The sequence below is a fragment of the Lepidochelys olivacea genome (assembly GCF_965140295.1).
Source record: "Lepidochelys olivacea isolate rLepOli2 genome assembly, chromosome: 8".
In the NCBI taxonomy this organism is placed as follows: Eukaryota; Metazoa; Chordata; order Testudines; family Cheloniidae; genus Lepidochelys; species Lepidochelys olivacea.
Genome location: NC_140418.1, coordinates 69,362,314 through 69,384,287, shown reverse-complemented (window position 1 = coordinate 69,384,287; position 21,974 = coordinate 69,362,314). Strand labels below are relative to the sequence as shown.

Here is a 21,974-nt window from a genome sequence, read left to right as displayed (position 1 = left end):
TTTGCCTTTTCTAACCTCTTGTATGGCTATTGGTAAATAGGATAGGTGGTAAGGGAAAGGGCTAGTGTCATGAAGAGCACTTAAGTAACTATATAAGTATAATCAAATAAGATCACAAAGTAAACCTCAACCAAATACTGTAAAATAATTGAAATGCTTCACTCTCTCAATCTAAAATAATACAACACAATGTGTTATTTACTCTTTCTAAAAAGAGTTCAAAGTAAGGGGTCCTGTTCTTCATTCTTAACTCTTGGAGAACACCTACTTTGCACGCATTGAAATGACTACAGGTGATGAAATACAGTGGAGAATCAGGCCCAACGTCTTTGTTTTTTGTGGAGTTTGATTTTTGCTAAATTTGCTGTAAGTAATTGGGTACTGCTGGAGTTAACATGTCCATCAGTGTATATTATATACTCACGAACAATAGTTCTTTACATTAGCCATAAAACGATATTTAAACAGTGTTATCATACAGTTAGATATAACATTTAAAATGCTCTACCTGGGGTCCAACAACACCACCAGGGCCTGGGGGTCCAGTTTTGCCTTGAAAACCCTGTGAAATGAAATATATAATTCATAGTTATACATGGCAAGGTATAGATGAGCCAAATTCAAATCTGTGCTGAAGAGGTGAGAGAGAAGTTCCATGTTAGGGGTTCAGCTTCAAGAATACATACTAAGATATCTATTATTCCTGTGTATACCTACATGTGAAATTTTGAAAGCTCTGTCCTTTCCAATCATTCTCAGCTGTGCTTCTACAGAGCTATCATAAGCAATGCCAGTCACTTTTACAATTATCTCTCAGTAAAATTTATTAGGTGATTCTGAATACATGAGTGATACTGCTGAAACTCAGCTAAAAATACATATAGACACATAAATTATGAACTCAGCCAAGACAGACAAATGACTATGTAAAGAAAGGCACGGATGGAAGATTAAGGAGTATGGGAGAAGGTGATGTGGAAGAAACATAAAATCGAATGAAACACAGATCCGGAGAAGATGTGTGATTTTTTTTTTCTATAGAGGTGGGAAAGGAGGGCTGCATAGGGAAAAAAGGAAATAGTGAGAATTTGAAATGATGAAGAAAATGGAAAGACGAATATAAGGTGAATGTCATTGGGACAGTCTTCCAGAAGACTGGCAAAATCTGCTGTTTCTAGTAAACAGCCATAGACTTCAGTTCAAAGGTAGTTGGCAAATTCTCTGGAATCCCCAATTTAGAGTACTGTCTGTCCAAGGGCTCAGTTGTGCCTTTAAGAAGTAATTCAGCATTGGAGGCGGTGTAGACTGGCTCAGCCTCAGGAGAATGAACTCACTGCCATACCATATGGAGTCCAAGATACCATCCCTTCAGACCGATATATATCTGCATCCTTCACCCCTGTGATGGGTGTTCAATCCGCACCAGCCCTGAAAGGGTTAAGGTGGCTCAGATAGGGCCAATTAACCTTGTAGGCAGCACCTGGGGGAGAGTCAGGCTGGATTTGTAAATTACTAATTGCTGAGAAAGCCCAGCTGGAAGAGAAGCTGGATAAGGTATCAAGCCAGGAAGTTTGCAGCAGAAAAGGGCTATGAGAAGAGAGTCTAGAGTTGCTATCTGGGGACAGAGAAGTGAGTAGGAGGAAAGCCAGGGAGATCAAAAGCCCTGGGATCCTATCCCTGAAGGAAGGGATTAAATTGCAGAGAAGAAAACCGGTGGAAAACAGAGTAGGAAGAAATCTAGAGAAAGAGCAGAAGAGGTTGAGACTTCAGACCTTGGCTGCAGATGATAGGGTCCCCCGGGCTGGAACCCAGAGTAGCGGGTGGCCCCAGGTTCCCCTACCAGTCACTGGGAAAATGGCATAGACCAGGATTTACAGAACATTACTTGAGACAGCACACAGGAAGATTGTCTGGTGGGACTTGGCTACCCCAGAAGGGAAAGACGCTATATGTAAGGGGACTGTTGCCCCCTTACTAACATTCAGTGGGGGTGTTTTGGTTGGCTAGCTCCCGGTACTAAAAGGGGAAGGGTCTATGGGAAATGAGGACCCTGAGGCTGATAGTCCCCAGGAACAATGGGGAGAGGCCAATGTTCCTGATCAGCCTGAATGACAGGGTGGGCAGACTAATCAGAGAGTCAGGACGCCAGGGAGGTCCCTTCCTCCATGTGAGCTGGATTTGCCTGGGTCAGACAGAGTGGGGCCAAGCTAAGGAGAAAACAGGGGCCCAAGCTAAGCTGGAGAGCAGAGCTGTGCCAGATCCAGAGGGACCAGAAAAGCAGCCCAGAGAGAGCAGAACCTGTCCTGGGAGCAGAGCTGCAGTCCCAAAGCCAGAGGCACAACCCAGAGAGAGCAGACTTGCCCTGGGAGCAGAGCTGTAGCAACCAGAGCCAGAGGGGCCAGAAAAGCAGCCCATGAAGCAGGTCAGTGCTGGGAGCAGAGTCACAGAAGCAGCCTGCAGAGCAGACCTGTCCTGGGAGCAGAGCTGTAGCAACCAGAGGCAGAGGAGCCAGAGAAGCAGCCCAGGGAGCTGGAGGCAGAGCAGCAGCAGCAGCAGCAGCAGCGCTGAGACAGAGTGGCGGAGCTGGGGCTGGAGCAGTCCGGAGCTGGGTGTGGTGAGCAGCTGGGGAGACCAAGGGCAGCGGGCCCAGCACAGGGAGATGCCTCAGCCAAGAGGCTCTGCAGGCCAGGCTTGGATCATAACCCCAACAGGGCAGGGGGGCGACACTGGGAAGAAGGGTCCTACCACTTAGAGCCTGAGAGCGTGTGGCCACCACCAGAGCATGTGTCCAACCCACAGCATCCCTGCAGCACAGCCAGGGCCTGAGAAGGCGGCCTGGGACTTACAAGGAACAGACTGTGAACTGCCCTGACATTCCAGAGACACTGTTTGTGATGTTCCCTGCCACAGAGCGGGTTGATGTGTTTCCTTTAACCTTTCCCATTTTTCCTTATCCTTTTTAAAATTAATTGTTCATTAAATAACTTGCATTTGCTTTAAATTGTATGTAATGATCAGTGGGTCAGAGACGTGCCCAGTGCAGAGAGAGTACCCCGGAGTGGGGACACCCTAGCCCCTGTCCTAGGTGACCACAGCAGGGTTGGGGGTCGAGCCCCCCAGGAATCCTGGGCCCAGCCTTGTCGGGGTTACGAGGACTCTGTCAGACAGGAGAGCGGAAAGGGAGTCCTCAAGGGCAGGGAGGCCACTGGGTAAAGGAAGTGGGAGCGAGGACTCAGATCCTTTCACTAGCCCACTTCACCGGGGTTGTGCAGAAGCCAGGAAAGTTCCCCACAATAACGGGACTATTCCCCTGCTTACATATAGTGACATAGCTAGAGGACTGAGTGGCAAAGAGAGAGCACCCTGAGTCCTAGAGAGCAAGAGGGGCCATGGGCAAGTGAGCAACAGAAGGGAGTGCTAGACCAGAGGAGCTGATTCCCAGACCCAGCTATGAGGAGGCGCTACAGGGGTGCCTGAACTCTGTTACAACCTATCTTCCTTTATCTTCACTACGTGCCTACATAAAGGCCAGGTACAATCTGAGCTCACATTAGTTACGAGCTTTGGACCCTAGTCAGCATTCCTTATGCAGATAAAATTATCACTGAAGTCAACAGGAGTTTTCCCTGTGTCAGGAGACAGAAAGGAGTGCTGAATTGGGTATATATTCAGTGAAAATGCCTTGAGAACATCTAGTGATTCCACCTCTGCAGAAGACAGATGTGTTTGAGCATATTTGGTAATTCTGTTTTTTCTCCTGTGCCATTAGCAAATCTGCTCTTGCAGTCTGGTCTGAGAACAAAAAAGTAAAGGAGGTTTGTGAAAGAAATAATGAGCATCAAAGGAGATCATAGCAACAGAGAATACTCATTCAGTATGGCCTGGATAACTGATGTGTGCATTCATCCCAATCTCATGACAATAAAGCCCTTATACAATCCCATCATGTGTGCATATAAGCAAGCAGAGCATACTCTCATAATATTCTTGTGGCAGTTCATATGAAGGATGCTATATGAAGCTGATTTCAGAGTAACAGCCGTGTTAGTCTGTATTCGCAAAAAGAAAAGGAGGACTTGTGGCATCTTAGAGACTAACCAGTTTATTTGAGCATGAGCTCTCGTGAGCTACAGCTCACTTCATCGGATGCTCACGAGAGCTTATGCTCAAATAAACTGGTTAGTCTCTAAGGTGCCACAAGTCCTCCTTTTCTTTATGTGAAGCTGAGTGCACTGTAACAAATAAGGAAATTCTCATTCAGTAAGTAAGCTTTTTGTATTTTCCACATTTGTGGAGGTGAATAAAGAGCTCTGCAGCAGTGTCTGCTTAAGCAGCTGATGCATCCTGAGTAGTGAAATGATAAATCAATGGTATTTGGAGCTAAAGAAGTAATTGTAAATAATTTAGATCAAAATAATATTTTTTCATTAAAATTGCCAATTTTATTTCTTTAGATTTCAGTGGGATTGTATTTCATAATACAGCATGCAAAGAGTCCTTCTCCAATGTACATGTTCATAGAGATATCCTTCCAGTAAGGAAACCCAAACAATCCTTGTTTTGTTATATGGTTTTGTGTTTGGTTTTTGTCTTAATTGCTCTTGATTCTACTTTTCTAAATTGTTAGCTTTCAAGTTCCCTAGTGGGCTGGCACTAATACTTTTTCTGCCTTCTTACATGGCTCTCAGTGAGAGAGGCAAATATTATGTTGTTCCTCACATGTCTTCTTCAAAGCTGATAACCGAGTATTACGTTGCCTCACTATCTATTGTATACAACAACCAGAAATAATTTCACCCTTACCACATGGAGAAAAAATTAAGTTGTCTGACATCTGACCCCACTGAGTTTTAATGGAATTTTGCTTTCTATAAAAAAAGTTATGTACCAACAAAAAATTGCCTCTCACTTTTTCCTGCAATTTTCGGTATAAAGCAAGGGAATTATCTATTAACTGGCACTCTTTTCAAAGATCACAGTGAACTAAGCAGCAACAGCCTGAAATAGTAGTACCAATGTACTTACAGTCTCACCCCGCTGTCCTGGGTGCCCCGGCAAGCCATCTTTTCCAGGTGGCCCCTGAAATTGCAAGCAAAATAAGACAGAGGTTTCTCAGTGATCTCTAGCTCTGAAAAGAGTATACAATTAGCCCTAATAATCTCTATGATCTTTTCAGACTTTCAGGCTAGCCTTCAGAAAAGCTTTACTGCTTTGATAGCAACTTGATACAATTTTAATACTTGATTTTTCTGCTGACTCCTTAATTCCTGTAAAATCATCTGGATGGTTCACGCATGTTCAAAATGGATGTCTAACATTTCAAAATTCAAAGTCCCTACTTTCTGTCCTCTATTATCCTGTACTTCACCCCCAAGTTAATGAAAACTGTTTTAAAGATAAGTGTCTGGTGAGTTGTGGCTATGGCACTGTTTAACATGGGGCAGCATCAAAAAGATTGCAAAATGAGTAAATAAATTGTGATTAAAAAAAATCACAGATCTGATTCTGCCACCCTGACTCCCACTGAGCACAGACAGACTCCAAGGCAGCACCAATGGTCTAGACTGTGCTCCCAAGTTCCAGGCAAAAAAAGGGCATGAATTTTCTCTTCCTGCACAGACATGGGTCAACTGAATTTGTGGCATCATTAGTCCCCCTCCTTCTCCTGGACCAGAGATGGGTTATGCATGTAGGGAGCAGAATCCCAATGGCCCTGCAAAAATAACCTCGGAAAGGTAACGTGGACTAAGACTGTTACCACTACCTTCCTGACAAAACTCCTTCCACAGTTAGAGATCTGAGAGTAGCCACAGCCATGGGAGTCCCTTGGAGCCATACTGCCAAGATTCAGTGAGGAGCGGGATGGGAAAGGTTTGGACTTCCCAGCAGGTATGGGAGCATGGAACCTCTGTGTGGGTCATCTCATCCTCCTGAGGATCCTCTTGGATCAATGTCTCTCATTACAGCAATAAGAAAATAGAAGTGGAACTCTACTTGACCTTCTCAGCTCTCCCATGGATTTTACCAGTATGGCTTATTCATTACAGTAGGACTACTCACAGGGAAAAATACTACAGAACAGAAGTATGAGACCATGGCAAATTAGGCCCTACATTTTTGAAAAGCTATGAACTAATCCTGGCCAGTCAGGAATACAGGACTAATCCCAAATTGTATCCAGTTTGTGCAATGTACTCCATTTGGTAAGTCTGCCAGTAGCAGACCATATTGTTTTATATTAATTTGAGAATTTTTTAGGCAGAAGGGAAAAGAGAGGAAGAGAGACCTCTAGTGGTGGCCAGTGTTTTCTGAAGATGGAGGAAAGAAATCGACAGACACATTAACTTCACACTACGCCCATTCTCTTAATATGCACAGTATACTAAGGCTTATCAGGATTGCTCTGTATAGTGAATATCACATACTCTCTAAAGCATGTTATTCAGACAAAGAGAAAGTCTGGTGCTACACTGACAACCAAGTACAACAGTAATATAGGACATGCACTACACTGAAACCAGTGTCCTCTGTATTAATCAGATTGCAGGATTATGATTTTGTTTCCCCATTATACTACTTTTCAACCTTTTTTTGTTGTTGTTGTTATTGTTCTTCTATTATCAGTACTGCCCGCTTTATATTTTGTTCTTTAAAATTGCTGGAAAATTTCAGTCCCCATTTTTACATTGGACCTTTATTGGCACCTGATAAAAATGCCATTAGGATTGCTAACCAGCTAATTCCAATAGAAGACTCTGGCATACCTATAATTCTAAACCTAAGATTCTTTTGATCTCAGAATATCAAAGCGTTTCCACAGATTTTTAGCTGTATGCTTGGATAACTTATTCAAAATAAATTCTATCGGGATCTGGAACAGAAAGTAATAGGGAGAGAGAAACTGTGTGTATCCTCAGTGTAGGTATCTTTAGGATGAGTTTTGAGGAGCTAATTATGGGAAGTGATTTCATGTAAATGACTTTTCTCCACTTCACACCAATCCAGTTCATTTGTCTTCTGTGCATGCACTGGAATAGAGAGATTTTTTTAAGCCTTTCATCAAATGAGATATAAGGCTAGATCTGTTGCAAAAGTCTTGGATCACTAACATTTCAAGGTACAATGCAGGTACTTAGCCAAGATTCCTGTTACTTTTTTATAAACATGAATAAAATTTAATTTAAATGACAGGCCACAACAGCTCTAGAATGAGCTATGTGTAAGAAATCTGCATTTTTAAACAATATACAGTATATATGAGGTGGATGGATTTACATGACAGTTTTCAACGGCTAAAAATATTCTTAATCAATTTCCATTGTAACATACCCTAAATATGTATTTATATATTACAGAATAGAAAGCCTCTAAATATTTATATGGTAACACTTAGTGTGCCACATTTCTCATACATGATAGCTAAGATGCCTTTTCTCCCTTTCCTCTAAAATAACCTACTTTTAAAAGAATATTTACATCAGCAAAAGAGAGGGAACTTAGTTCTCCCCCCAGTGAATATCATACAAACTGCAACATTTACAAATAGAACAGACTTAGCCTTTACTTTGAATATCTGACTTCTTTGGGTTTATGTAACAGGCTTTACGGTACAAAAGCTTAAGGGAGGTTTTCCTGCTTGTAAGCTTCATGCATTGAGGGACAGATTTGATTAATTATAATACTGCCCAACACCTCAGATGCAAACTCTAACACACTTGTTCATACATTGACTTCAAAAATTTTCTCTACCAAATTTGCATAATTATTACATATACTTTTAAAAGATACTTACAGGAGGTCCCTTTGGTCCAGGGAATCCAACAGGTCCTTGAGGCCCTTGTGGTCCCTAATATGAAGATAAGCAAAAGGGTAAACTAAATACCAGATGCTATAATATTGGACTGAAGAGTTTGCTTCAGTTATGTAACACAAACTCCATTGATAACAGCTGGACATGTAGATAAAGTGAGCTACATACTGCATGTGAATACTGTTAGCAGTTCAAAGTTCCACTAGAACACCCATGTGGAATATACCAAATGAGGGGACACAGATTAATAAGAAACAATGAATATTTTTCCATAAAGTTCACTTCCATTAAGAAATGTGCAATTATTCTTAACGTGGCTGCACTGCAGCCTTTTGTTCCTCATGTCAAAAGCTCATATTGGCAAGTTCTCACACTCAGCCAGGTACTGTCAAAATTTGTAGGTATTGTTGAAATTACTCCTGAATGGGAAGTATCTTAATTTCTATGTCTCTGAAGAAAAAAATTCTTGCTTGCAAGAAAAAAAAACAAACAGAGGAGCCATCTCTGAAAAGATTTTACTGTATGAGTATTTCTGGAAGTTTTAAAGTAGTAAAATAAACAAGTAGCCCACATGATGGCTAGTTTTAGAAGTTCTCATTGAAAATTAACCAAGACCTTGTCACTTCTACTGTAAGCATTTGCTGTTAATATGCTGAATGGGGCCTAGTATCAGATTATGTTAAGGCTCTGTCTGTGTTAGAGCACACACGATACAAAAAACAAAAAAAGGAGCATTCAGATCTTACTTTCTGTGGTCACAGAGCAAAAATGTGTACCCTAGTCATACAGTGCAAGACTTGTCCTGCTCTACCTGGTATATGATGTGTGGTTTTACTAAGACATCATGTGTCAAAATGTTAGAAATTTAAAGCAAAAGTCTGGAAAAGAAAGATAATTCATAAGGGATGGTGATGTTAGCTTTCAGCTCCTGTGATAAAGTCCTGGCTGTCTCAGAGTTCCTTAAACCTCATTCATTGCAGACTGGGACATCAGGAAATGCAGGCTTTGAGCCAAATTATGGCTGCCTCTCTTGCAGTGGGAGAAGTGTTATGTACGAGTGAGGGAAACGGTTGTTTGTTCAGTAGCAGGCAAGATTTGCCCCTAAGTGAATCTGAGTCCTATTTAAAACTTGATTTATCATTTATTAGTGAATGAAACTCAACCAAATGGTTTACCAGAAACTGTTCAAAATATACATTTTTATAAGATAATCATAGAATATCAGGGCTGGAAGAGACCTCAAGAGGTCATCTAGTCCAACCCCCTGCTTAAAGCAGGACCAATCCCCAACTAAATCATCCCAGTGAGGGCTTTGTCAAGCCTGACCTTAAAAACCTCAAAGGAAGGAGATAACACCACCTCCCTAGGTAACGCTTTCCAGTGTTTCACCACCCTCCTAGTGAAAAAGTTTTTCCTAACATCCACATATAGCACTATCCACATTTTCTAGAACAGTATCTATAAACTGTACTTGCAACTCCAACCCTCACCCCTAAGTATGCTCACTATGGTACATTCCTTGATTCAACTGTCTGCATCACACCCAGAAACAAAAAGGGCAAGGAGAGTAGCTTACAAAGCAGAAACTCTTAACAAAAATAGGGCAACATTTGAGGAAAAATATTAAAAGTGGCTCATCCACTGTCCAAAACATTAAATAAATTGGTCCCTCTCTGGAATATGGTTAGAAAAACACAACTCAATGGTTTATTTATTACTAGTAGCACTTTCTTGGCCATAAGTCCCTTTTCCCCTTTGATCCTCAAGCCATGAGGCTTTCTAATAAAAAGACATTTACATTTTTTTTATTCACAATATGAGTTGCAGATTTCAAGCCAGTAGGAGTATGTGAGAAGAATACTCTAGAATTCCAATATCACATTATTAAATGTACATTTCCTTCTGTCATTTGTTTTTAAAAGTTTTCTATAGAGGACAGATATTTAATATTTAAACGGCTAGCAGCTGAAATATTTCTAGCCAGTCAGAAATGGTCTTTTAAAGTTCCTCTCTTTTTTGGCTAACTCTCCCCTCTGTCATATGCCTCATTTTAGAGCACATGGCCAAAGTACACAACGGCCACTCTCAGATGAAAGGCTTGTGTGCTCCTGTGACACATTATACCTTTCAGCTACTCCATTCCTCTCCATTGACGCTTTTTCTGCTTCCCCTCAGATGTGCCCATTGTCTTCTACCTTCTTGCCCACTCCCTACAACACTGCTTCCTAACTCCACTCCCCTTGACTCTGCCTTCCAGTTCCTTCTGGAGCTCTGCTTTCCAGCTCTCTGCAGCTTTTCTCCAGGCTCCATGATGTGGAGAGATCTATAGTTTGGCCTGCTACTCCCACTCAACATTCCCCCCCTACTCCAATCAATCCTCTCTCCACCCCAGATTCCCACTCCACGTGTTCCACACCCCTAACTCCCACACACTTCCCACTTCACCCACCTCTTCTCTCTGCCTCTCCACTGTGGTTCATTCCCCACCTACCCCTGTTCCACTCAGCTCCCTACCTTTCACCTGACACCCAGCGGCTCCCTGCCTCCTCCATCACCACCATCTCCAGGTCCCCAACTGTCACTCCAAACCTCACCTCCTGCTCTGTCTTACCCCTACTCCAGTTACCATCCTTCAGCTCTGCTAGCAGCTCAGCTGCAGTCTGTGATTTCCTGTGATTTTTCATTAACTGAAAATCCCTGGAGTAGAATCTCACTCTGGGTGAGATTCTACTTCAGTGATTTTCAGTTAATGAAAAATCACAGGAAATCGATGAAAGTCTTCTTAAATAGAACCTATATTTTACATGTAGCTTTAATGCAATTTTCTGCATATGTTGAATGGTTTTCCACCAGAAGTGTTGGCATACTTTTTTGTGAGCAGAGATTTGACTTTTAACTTTCATAGACATATACAGGCATGCACATTCCATTGTAGGAGGAGATGTTGATTAAAAACTGACATATTCTGTTTGCAATTATTAGGGAACATTCACTATATTTGGTTCAATGTTGGTTCCTGCAGACACTTAAACTGTGAGAGCTTGAGATGTCTATAAAACAGATTCTAAACAAAACACACTTCTACCGTCTCCTGATACTATTTCTATCATCCTCCCTTGGTCTCCAATCTTTAACTTTGCAGGCATTGTTGGCCATTACAGCTTTTCAGACTTCTCACACATTCCCAGCAAAGTTTGTTTGTTGTTGCTCTGCAACTGTTAGTGCATTCAGGTATCAATCTTGAACATGGAAATACTGTAGCAGATGATGTGGCTTCTCATAACATGGGACAAAGGTTGCTTAAGAAACTACAGCTTGAATACACTGGAATCAAACATTCTTGAGGTCAAAAGGGAAAAGTAATCTCAACTGGGAACTCAGCTGTTGGTTTTGTTTTGTTTTTTAAAGGATACCATTCATGTGCTCTATATGGCTGTGTAAAAATAAGCCACAAATATGGTTGCGTGAAAATTGAGATGAAACAAAATGTAGTCATCCAAACTTTAGCCTCACCAAGTAACCCAGTTAAAGGGAAGATTCACTTATCTGTAGGAGTTAAATTGCTTGTTCTGTGATTACAAATCCATTTTATATTTTTTCTATGTGCTACTGTATAGTTTATAGACTCTATTTGATTGTGTATTGATTCAAATTTAATATCATGCGGTGGATTCTATTTTACCCAGCAGCAGGAGTTCTCAAGCGTGTGATTAGGTGATTAGGACAAAAGAATCAGCTGGTGTCAATATATTAACTTTTAGAGGCATTGAGTACTTTAAAAAACCCATCTTCTAACAGCAACTCTGCTGAACAGGGCATTTTTATTAATAGTGAGAATCTCATAAAGCTGAGAAATGTAATTTGGTTTGTTTGGATATGCACCCAAAAGTCTGGATGGCGATCCCAACCTCATCCCAATAATCCCAATTTCTTAGGTATGCCAAACTGGGTGTCTGAGAGAAAAAGCAAGACTTCAAGGCTTCCTGCTTCTAGCTGAGCAGGAAGGAGAGCACTGTAAGGAAGTCCACCCTTGAGGTACAATATGACAGTGCAATTGCTTCACATCCTAGCCAGAGAAGTGCAAAGACATAAGAAAGCGGGGAGAGAGGAGAAAGAGAGCAAAAAAAGAGATGCAGGAAATAAAATGAGGAGAAAAAGCTATTCCAGACCTACCCTTTCACCTGGTGGGCCGGGAGGGCCATCACTGCCTGCAGTGCCCTAGAAAATAAGAACAATTTGTTCAAAGGTGAAGCCTAATTTTCTTTGAGAAATAGTTTTGCAGCAAATAGCATCTGACAATTACCTTAGGGCCTGGTTTTCCTGTGGGACCTCGTGGGCCTCTTGATCCCCGTGGACCCTGTGAATTTGAGATACAGATACAAATGATGATGGTCATACAGGACAGTGTGTCAGAGTCAGTCATGCATTTTTACAGTAGGTGTAAAACATCACAGAGGTGGCAATCACTAAGGGAATGCAAGTAATGGTTTTAAACAAACAAAATAAAATACATACCGTTGGCCCTCGCTGTCCCCTGGGACCTGGTTTGCCATGTAAACCCTGCCAATGAAAGTTCAAATAAATCATCTTAGCATGTGGCATTTGACTGGGAATGAAAGTTTTGCTGTTGCTACAAGGCAATGTGCAGCTCTCCTAGGACTAAATGTTCTTTTATATCTTATCTGCTATGCATTTTAATTTAAAGAAACAGGTTTTTACTAAAATTGACCATCTTGCTGAAATCACTGTGCATGCAGCTTTATTCATTAGCTTCTACGTGTTAGGGCTAGATTCTGCCCTTGGCACCAGAGCCCATTAATGTTGCTGCATGGCCCATTCACAGCCAATGGAGTCCCTGAGAGCGATTCTGGATCAGCCAGAATTTCTCCTTGGAGCTCCCTTGCAGCAAGCCCACTGCACCATCCCGGGAGATGGTACATCACACTCCCTCTGGACAGCTCCACTGGCTAAGAAGGGAAATTGCTTTGTAGGAAGGAGCAGGGACCATACTGCATAGCTCTTGCACAGAGCCAGCATCTTTGCCCTTAATATGTAGCTCCAATATGTCTTTCATATGGAGAATCTATAGATCCCTTTCCTGAGGTGGACTTTACGCTAGGATTGTAATGGATTCTAATGTGAAGAAGCTTTTAATTCAAGGAGCCATATTCTCCTGATAGAAAAAAGAAACACAGTGACTGTTACATGTTAAAATCTAACCAGTGGAAATGGGATCTTCATATGAAGTTCTCATTTTAAAAAGAATTACATGCATATTCTCACTGTTTTGTCATCACACAAGAGAATACTATTTTAGTACTATAATATTACTCAGGTTGTAAGCTCTTTGGGTATGTCTACACAGGAAAGAAAAACCCCACGTCTGGTCCAGGCCAGCTGACTCACGCTTGTGGGACTTGGGCTACCGGGCTGTTTCACTGCTGTGTAGACTTCTGGGCTTGGGCTGGAGCCTAGGATCTGGGACCCTATGAGGTGGGAGGGTCCCAGAGCCCAGACTTCAGCCCATTCTCAGAAGTCTACACAGCGGTGAAATAGCCCTGCAGCCTGGACCTCACAAGCCTGAGTCAGCTGGCACAGGACAGCCACGGGTGTCTAGTTGCTTGGTAGACATACTCTTGGAGGCAGGGACTGTCTTTTCATTCTGTGTACTGTGTTTACCACAATAGATTCCTGATCCATGGTTAGGTCTTTAGACTATACTACTCTTGATACTACCTGTAACAGATAAAAGCCAGTTACGCTGGCCCAATTCAGAAGTCCGTGGTTAAATGCCTGGCTGAATTGAGGCTTTTCTTGACATCTAATAACTTTATATTTTCATATTTTAAAGTGTGTTCTTATGCATGTTGCAGCTTCAGGTTTCCTAATTTAGCCTCCTGATTGATGGTTCAGAACAATGATTTTTAATACTGATTTATCCAAAAAATAGGGTCTGAATGGTTGGGTTTTTTTTGTTTGTTTGTTTTTTTTAACATTCCTTGTTGGTCTCTGTAAAAAAAAGAACTGCCTTCAGCTCGGCTAAAACCATTCTTAAAAAAAAAAGCAAACTCAAAATACAATTGTTTCTCAAAAATGTAATATTTAAAGTGGTGAATCTGTGCTTTTGATTCCTTGCTGCTAAATAAAATTGATTGGTAGGCACAGTAATCATATACCTTACTTCAATCTGACTTAACATCACACTGAGTTGTCATCTATGAGTTCCAAGTCATCCTTTCACTTCTGATAATTTTATCAGCTTTCTAACAACACGATCAGCCACATCTAGTTGAGCTTTACAGGCAGCAGTGCAGTGACCTTCTTTTTAATGCCCCCCCCCTTTTTTTTATTGTGGTTGGAGATGCTGCATATTAGCTTCTCCCCATGTGCTTCAAATAAACAAAGCAGCAAAAGCTGACATTTTACTTCCACTTGATAAATAGATGTTCTTCATCCTGCTTGCTATAGTCTGATGAATCAGAATGCATAGAAAATCCAAGTTAAATTGCATGGTATTTAGATAATTCACAAGATAGGAAAATAGTCCTTGCCAGTGATCTAGCTAGTCCACTTTCAATATGAGCCATTTCAGAAGAAGATGAAAAACACTCCCTAATGGACAATTATTGAATAAGCTACCTGGTGAGAGAACTTCTTTCTATCCCAAATACTGAGTGGTTGCGTTAATGCCCTGAAGCATGAGGATTTATGTCTCATGCAGTTTGATACTATTTAATATATCTTTGGATGTTCAGTCTTATCCAGATAAAGGCCCAATGCTATAATACCTCAATGTTCTCTTGAAGCTTCTTGTCTTTATATATTTTAGCAGAGAGTTCCACAGGCTAATTAAGCATTGTGTTTTTTTAAAAAAGTATATCATACCCTTGCACCTTTCTCTCCATTGGCACCTGGGAATCCTGGAAAACCAGTGGAGCCCTGTATGAGAAATGGATGCAAATATCATCAAATATCTGTCACACCACCACCATACATCCGGTACTTAATCTAGAATTAAAACACATCACCAAATTGATGCAAAACATACATTACAATTAGATCAATGGAAATAGTTTTTAAAGCTGTCAGCTCTGGTGAATATCTAAAAATTAACTTACCATAACGCCTCAAGTCCTGAATGCATTAAAAACATCAACATATGTCACAACATTATTTTTCATGAACATCAATAAGAAACTGTTTGACAATTTTTTTCCAATTTTAGTTAACAGTCGGAAAGAAAAGTTCATTAACCACCACTAGAAATGATTTTATTAAATCATGACCAAGAGAAATGAATCTTGGGAACTTGCCTCTGCTGAATCAGAGTGGCAGAACTAAAATTCTTTTCTTAATGAAGTATCAGTGTCGCACAGAGCATTCTTGTGGGCCTTATTGCTCTTCTGGTCAGCTATTTAAGGGGGCTGATTTGCACTTTTGTTTTCAAGTGGCTGTTACTGTGTGTTCACATTCACATTTCAGAGACACATTATGACTAACATTAAAAACTCCAGTTCTGTTCAAGTTAGGTAACTCAGTAGAAAACATCTGTTTTAGCAGAATTCTCTTTACAGAGGTCTATATAACCCAGCACTGATGGTCTGTGTGGCTATGCAGTGGGATTGCATAGAGCCTAGAACATAACTTGGGCTTCAGGAAAGAGTCTTGAATCTGGGATGATACTGCTTGCTAAACCCTACCCACACCTTTTCCCCATCTCACCCTCACAAAGCCCACCATGCCTTCTGACTTCAATAGCAGTTGTATATATGTATTTATTTTAAGAATAGGTCCTACTATTTATTATGAATAGGTCCTACACCTCCTCTCTCATATATTTTCAGACACTCACATCTATATTAAAATATATATAACACCCCAACAAACTCTCAGATCAACTTTAACACTGGTGGGTCTCTGCCAGGATTAGACAGTGTGCAGTTAGTAAAAAGCCCTGAGTTTCCTAGTCAGAAGAAATACTTTTGATGAGATAACCAGTCATGCTTTTCACTTACATGGAGACCATACCTTTATCAACCCTGATCAGCAGGGATATTTTTCAAGGGAACAAGAGCTTCTCAAAAGAGCTTCTTGCTAAGTGATGCCCCCCTCTTATCTTTCAAATGAAAATGATACTTCTGTTCCAGTGTTATGATAAACGTTGACAAACTTCCTCACTTTATTCATAAAAAGGTGGCCATTGGACACTCACATGCAGTTACTCTATGAAACAGTGTACACATAACAAATTTGGAGGTTATACGCTCTTGTGGTGCATGAAATTTAGACAAGCTAATGGATGCTCACAGTAATTAACCATTAACCCTGGCCCTATGAAGAGTTCACTGTGAAGGAAGAACCTAATATTCTACGGTTTACAGAGAGAACTTAGAAAATGTGCTGACCATCAGGAAAATATTTGTTAAACTTAGCTAATGAGCTATAAATGTCACCATTCCCTCCACCACAACAAAATGGTTACAAGGAGAACTGACATGAGTCAACAAATACAGCTGTTTCCAGGAATTATTCCTTTCTCCCCACTCAATGTAATCCTTTACCCTTTCTACTTCTGTCATACCATTCTGAAGGATAGTGCTGGCTTGTCAGCTGCCAGTGCACTGATTTGCTAAGGAGATGACCTGGGGTTAGAAAAGACCATTGACTTGACACAACTTACTTTCAAGTTACAGGAGATTAAAAATCACAGGTTTGGTTTGGCCTGTCATAGGGTAGTACTGGCCATATTCCGCTCAGTTCCCTGCTGCGATAACTCATCCATCTTTGTATGCACAACATAAGTGGTTTTTTTTTTATTATTGGTTTAGCAACAGGTAAACAGCTAGCTACAATGTAAATGGCCAGACTGTAAGAAATAACTTCTCCATTTTCTTTATAGCATCAACTAAAATTCTTTTCTGGTTTTGTTTTTAAGTTCTTTATGGTTTCCTTTTAATATACCTTATTTATAACAAGGCGTTCCATTTATCCACTAACTAAGTTGTCTTTGGGGGGTCAGGCCGCCCCAGTGCTGATGATTTTACATGAACAGAGAAAGAAGGAATTTCTTGTTTGAATTGTTTTCACCAGTTGTGATTCAGTGTATAAAAGCTAAAGAAAGTCTAATTTGGTACGAGGCCCCAAGTGTGTCCTTAAAACTGTGTGTTATAGTACCAGAGAGAAAAACTGTTCAGACATTAGTATGAAAGGCTTAGCTATAAATATTTAATATATACAGTATTCTCAGAACTTCCTGCAATCAAGCTGATGAGGACTAGATTTGAGAAAAATATAGTGAAATTATCTTATAATGGTGCCTGTGCCTAAGAACAGCACACAGAAGCAAATTCATACAAGGCAAATAAGTGGCAGAAAAAAGTCACCTTGAACCAGCTACTGACTATTGGGGCAGGACTTCTTATTTCCTTTAGACAACCATTATAGATTATATGCACCTTTGATTCTGTCAACCTTTTCAATGTTGATTTCAACAGGACTGTGGGTAGAAAAACATGCTACCGAACATGAGTAAGGGTGGCCAAACAACAGGCCCTGAGTGACTTGATGCATTGTAGCAGTCAAAACCCTTTCTAATCTGGTTGCCTAAACTTCATGGAATAGCCAACAGTGAGTATAGTTTGAATTAATTTCAGTTTTAACTTAACTTAATTTAACTTAACGAAATTCCCAGTGACATCTATATTGGAAAATATCCACCAATTTTCTTTGAAGTGTTCGTCTTTTTTGTTCTTAATACTGAATAATGTAAAACCTCTTTGATCTTAGACATGTCAAAAGAGAACAAAAAAGAACACTGAAATCTCTGACATTTAGGTTAAAAGGCAGAAGCAAGAAAGGATCTCTTTATCAAGAGTATTCACCTTGAGAAACACTTTCCTTAGACTGCTAGGGTCTATTTCATTCACACAGAGTATTCAGTGAATAAATACTCTTAAGAGAGGTTACTTAGCAGAAATATAGGGCCAAATTGTAGGCTACAGATATAAAAAAAATATTTCAGTTAGTTATCCAGAAAGTATTATCTCTGTCCAAAATCACCAGTTCAAATTTGGAAGTAAGAATAGATCCCAGAATTTAGACTAGAGCAGCGGTTTTCAAACTATGGGGTGGATCTCCCAAGGGAGGCGTGGGAATGTGTCACGGGAGGCCTGAGTTGTGTGCTTTTTTTTTTTTTTAAAGAGCTCTGGCTGTCAATCCCAGGTGGTTGAGGCTCATATAGAAGGACCATGGGTGGTGATATATGTACTTGTGGGTGGTGGAGGTGGTGGTAGTGAGGGGGTAAACTGCTACAGACACAAAAAAGGGGGGCTGATCAAATAAGTTTGAGAACAACTGGACTAGAGGAAAGCTCAATATTTTATTGAGATGACATTCAGTCCTGCTAAAGGGGTAAGAGTTTTTCATTTATTGTACTATGCATTCTTAGCTGGGCTCATCTTTGACACACTCTGAAGGTAAGATGTAGAGAGGGACTTTCACAGACAACAGGAAATGTCCCTAACATTTTTAACGTTCCCCCCAAAATTATTTTTAATAGGTCTTTCTAGCAGTTGCTTAATCTACACTGAGCCACTTCTCAAAACTACATTAAACTGATCCTTTTAAAATGTAATTTACCATTATTAAGTCTTTATAAATAATTTAGAAACAGAACCAGCTAACACAGATATTTTCTAGGGACAACAGAGTCAAAATGATACTTGAAGGAGGGACAACTGCAAAAAAAAGAAACAAACAAAATAGGGAATTGTGGACAGAAGGTAGGGGACTAACACAGGACAAAGAACAAAGCTAAGCATTCTGGTTATATGAATGTCAAGCAACAGACATCAGTCACCCTCTTAACACAAGCAAAGGAAAAATATGGAGAAAACTGTGAAAGACAATATTGTAAGAGTCCATCTCCTATCTTTCATGGTCACACACTTGGAAGTGTGTTGGAGATGTTAAGACGGCTCTTTCTGTAGTTAGTAGAAGATGGCAAAAACATAGCAGTGACAGTCTAAGGTCTATATCTGGGTCCTCAGACCATATTGCAAATTCCCATGGACATCAGCTTGAGTTCTGGGGGCAACATATGGCTTTAAGTCTTAAAGAGGCAGGAGTATCAGCAGTTGGCTCTTTTTCACTAGTCCATGATGTGTATAATAGTATATTGCTGGCACAGGTATATAATGCAAGTAAGATTGGCAGGGGCTTAAAAGTTGTATAGTTGAGGGAAGGGGAAGTAGTGGTCTAAAATGAACAACTGCAATGGACCTAACACATTTTTTGACATAAATTAAAACATCATGGTCAGGAAAAACAGAGTGAGAAACAACTCAGGGTTTGGATGCTCATAGACTCATAGATATTAAGGTCAGAAGGGAACATTATGATCATCTAGTCTGACCTCCTGCACAATGCAGGCCACAGAATCTCACACACCCACTCCTGCAATAAACCTCTCACCTGTGTCTGAGCTACTGAAGTCCTCAAATCATGGTTTAAAGACTTCAAGGTGCAGAGAATCTTCCAGCATGTGACCCATGCCCCATGCTACAAAGGAAGGCAAAAAAACCCCAGGGCCTCTTCCAATCTGCCCTGGAGGAAAATTCCTTCCTGACCTCAAATATGGTGATCAGCTGAACCCTGAGCATGTGGGCAAGATTCACCAGCCAGATACCCAGGAAAGAATTCTCTGTAGTAACTCAGATCCCACCCCATCTAACATCCCATCACATGTCCTCCTTCCTTAAATATATAACTAATAGAACAGCTGCCGTTGTGGTTCATTTGTCCACAGCAAACCCACTCTTGAGTGCCATAAATAAAACTAACTCATTTACCTTTGGACCTTGTCTTCCTGGATATCCTGGCAGTCCTGGAACCCCAAGTTTACCCTGAAATTAAAAAAAAAAATTGTTTCTAGTAGTTCTTAATAGTTTAGTCATAACTTTATACAAAGTTTGTTTCCTTCCATAACATATACAATCAAATATTTTATTACATTCATCTTCATACTTCACCTATTTCCCTCCTGAGAAGTGGTCAATTGGCTTTGTTTCCAAAACCTCAGTTCCAAGAATGAAATCCTAATCTTGCTGAAATGGATGACGTTTTGCCGTAGATGGCAATGAACCCAAGATTTCACCCAAACACTCTTTCAACACTGTAATGTAGTGATGGTGGCAACAAAACATTAACACACCCTTTAACACAAAAGGCAATTCCCATAACAGTGCTTTTCATGTTGCACCACATGTTGGCTAATGTGTTTTGTTTATCTATAATCTCCATGAAAGCCAATGGATATTTGAAGATCAAGCACCACAGGTTGTCTTGAAGAGTTCTAAACTATATCAGAAAACATCATTGAAAATCATACCCCAAGAATAATCCAATATCACATAATATGTGGTGTGTTTTGAGAAAGCTGGCTGTCTTCCCAGCATCAGACAGGAAAATAGGCTGAGTAGATTGATGCTATTGATGTTACTAATTTTACTGCCTGAAGGTGGAAGGAGAGAATGCTGCTGTGTCCAGATTTCATAGTGTAGGTCCCACTCCATAGTCTTAGGTGATGAAACAAAGAATGTGTGCTAATTTGTCATTTTCAAAAAAAGGAAAAGTTGTTTTGCTCTCTAAGAGCCAGAGCCACTAGAGAAGAATATGGGTATTGTAAACACTCTACAGTATTCCAGACCATCACAATTTTGAAGTGGTCTCTACAGAAAAGATGTGAGAATGAAACATAATCTTGGACTCCAGCAATAATCTGGGATGCTAGAAAAGAGATACAGGGGAGCTCTTGCCTGAAAAGTGGCATTTGACAAAATAAATGTGTGTGCTTAAAAAAATAAAGCAGATGAATAGAGATGCAGAATATAACTCATGTTCATGAAAGCTTGTTTGTGCCTGGCAGGAGATAGTATTAAAGAAGAATTCAGCCATTTATAAAGATAACCATGCTGACAGTTATATTCCACATCAAAGTCAGTTGAATGCATTAGAACTACTTAAGGTAGCATCCCCTAAAAGAAAAGTTTCACAGCGTGACATTGTTTCACACCCTGATAAATTCAGTGGGAGTCTTTCTGCTGATTTCAATGGGAGCCAGGACTAAGCTGACTATTTGGAGTCTTTTTGGTGACAAGATCCTCTCTGCCCATTTGCTCTTTCTTCAGTATGCTCCACACTGGCATTGTTATTTGAGCAAATTCAGCCCCTTCCTCCTGGGGTGTGGAGGGTTCCCTGGCAGCAGGGCCACATGGAAGTGGGGAACACAGAAGGACCAAAGTGGTCTTCAGGATGTTGGGGGTTGGACCAGGTTGGGCACCTTCTGCATGGTGGAGACCTCCCAGTGTGTGGCAGAGGACAGGGCATGGATTGCTGCTATTACATGGATCTTCCCTTTCTCCCACCCTCATGTTGGTGTGGGAAGATGTTAGGGTCACAGAGACTATTACAACCATTAGACTGCAGAAGCCTTCACAGAGCAATTCTGCAGCCAGCTCATGTCATGGACAGCAATGAGCACTCTCCCCCAGTCCATCACATATTGGCCCAGCATTCAGGCTGGACATTTGACTCAGGATATGGAATTTAAGGAGTTAGTATCCATACAAATGGGAATAATCTGGATCAAATATATTTCAGAGGCTCATCTAAACTAAGCCAACAGTGCTGCTAACTCTTAAAATTCTGTCACAAGTCTCCTGGTATTTGGTATTTTTCTTAACGCTCCAGCTCCTGAAGTCAAGAGGATTGTGAAAAAAATCTCATCTTTCAATGTGGGGGAGGGGTGAGTAACTTGCTAGGCTTTGTAGAGTAAAATTGGAAAAAAATGAACCCTTAAGGGTCAAAAACCAGAATGCAAATTAACAGAACCCTAAATTTGTTAATATTTTAAAATCTTATGAGTTTTTACCCCCATCTCATGATTTTTTACTCATATTTGGAATGTTTGGAGTTGGCTATACTGAAAATCTCTTTAAACCGTACATTCATTTGTAAATCTCATGACACCAATACACTTTCCCATGAGAATCCTAACATTTTAATGTTTTTGGCAGGTCAGATATGGTGTAGGAATAGCCTTTTTTATGGTATTTCAGTACTCTCAATCCTGGCTGAAAACAGAAAATTCAGCATTCAGAAATGC

At 40.5% G+C, this 21,974-nt stretch overlaps 1 protein-coding gene across 1 annotated transcript in view; it reads right to left on the bottom strand.

Moving 5' to 3' along the window:
• The window catches only part of COL11A1 (collagen type XI alpha 1 chain), a 232,216-nt gene that overhangs the window by 86,314 nt on the left and 123,928 nt on the right, over nucleotides 1-21,974 (bottom strand). The window contains exons 31-38 of the mRNA XM_084637779.1: nucleotides 19,660-19,713; nucleotides 14,696-14,749; nucleotides 12,326-12,370; nucleotides 12,114-12,167; nucleotides 11,984-12,028; nucleotides 7,793-7,846; nucleotides 5,026-5,079; nucleotides 509-562 (exon numbers count right to left, since the gene is read on the bottom strand). Of these exons, the coding sequence (XP_084493905.1) occupies nucleotides 509-562; nucleotides 5,026-5,079; nucleotides 7,793-7,846; nucleotides 11,984-12,028; nucleotides 12,114-12,167; nucleotides 12,326-12,370; nucleotides 14,696-14,749; nucleotides 19,660-19,713 (414 nt within the window). The remainder of the gene's footprint in view (nucleotides 1-508; nucleotides 563-5,025; nucleotides 5,080-7,792; nucleotides 7,847-11,983; nucleotides 12,029-12,113; nucleotides 12,168-12,325; nucleotides 12,371-14,695; nucleotides 14,750-19,659; nucleotides 19,714-21,974) is intronic.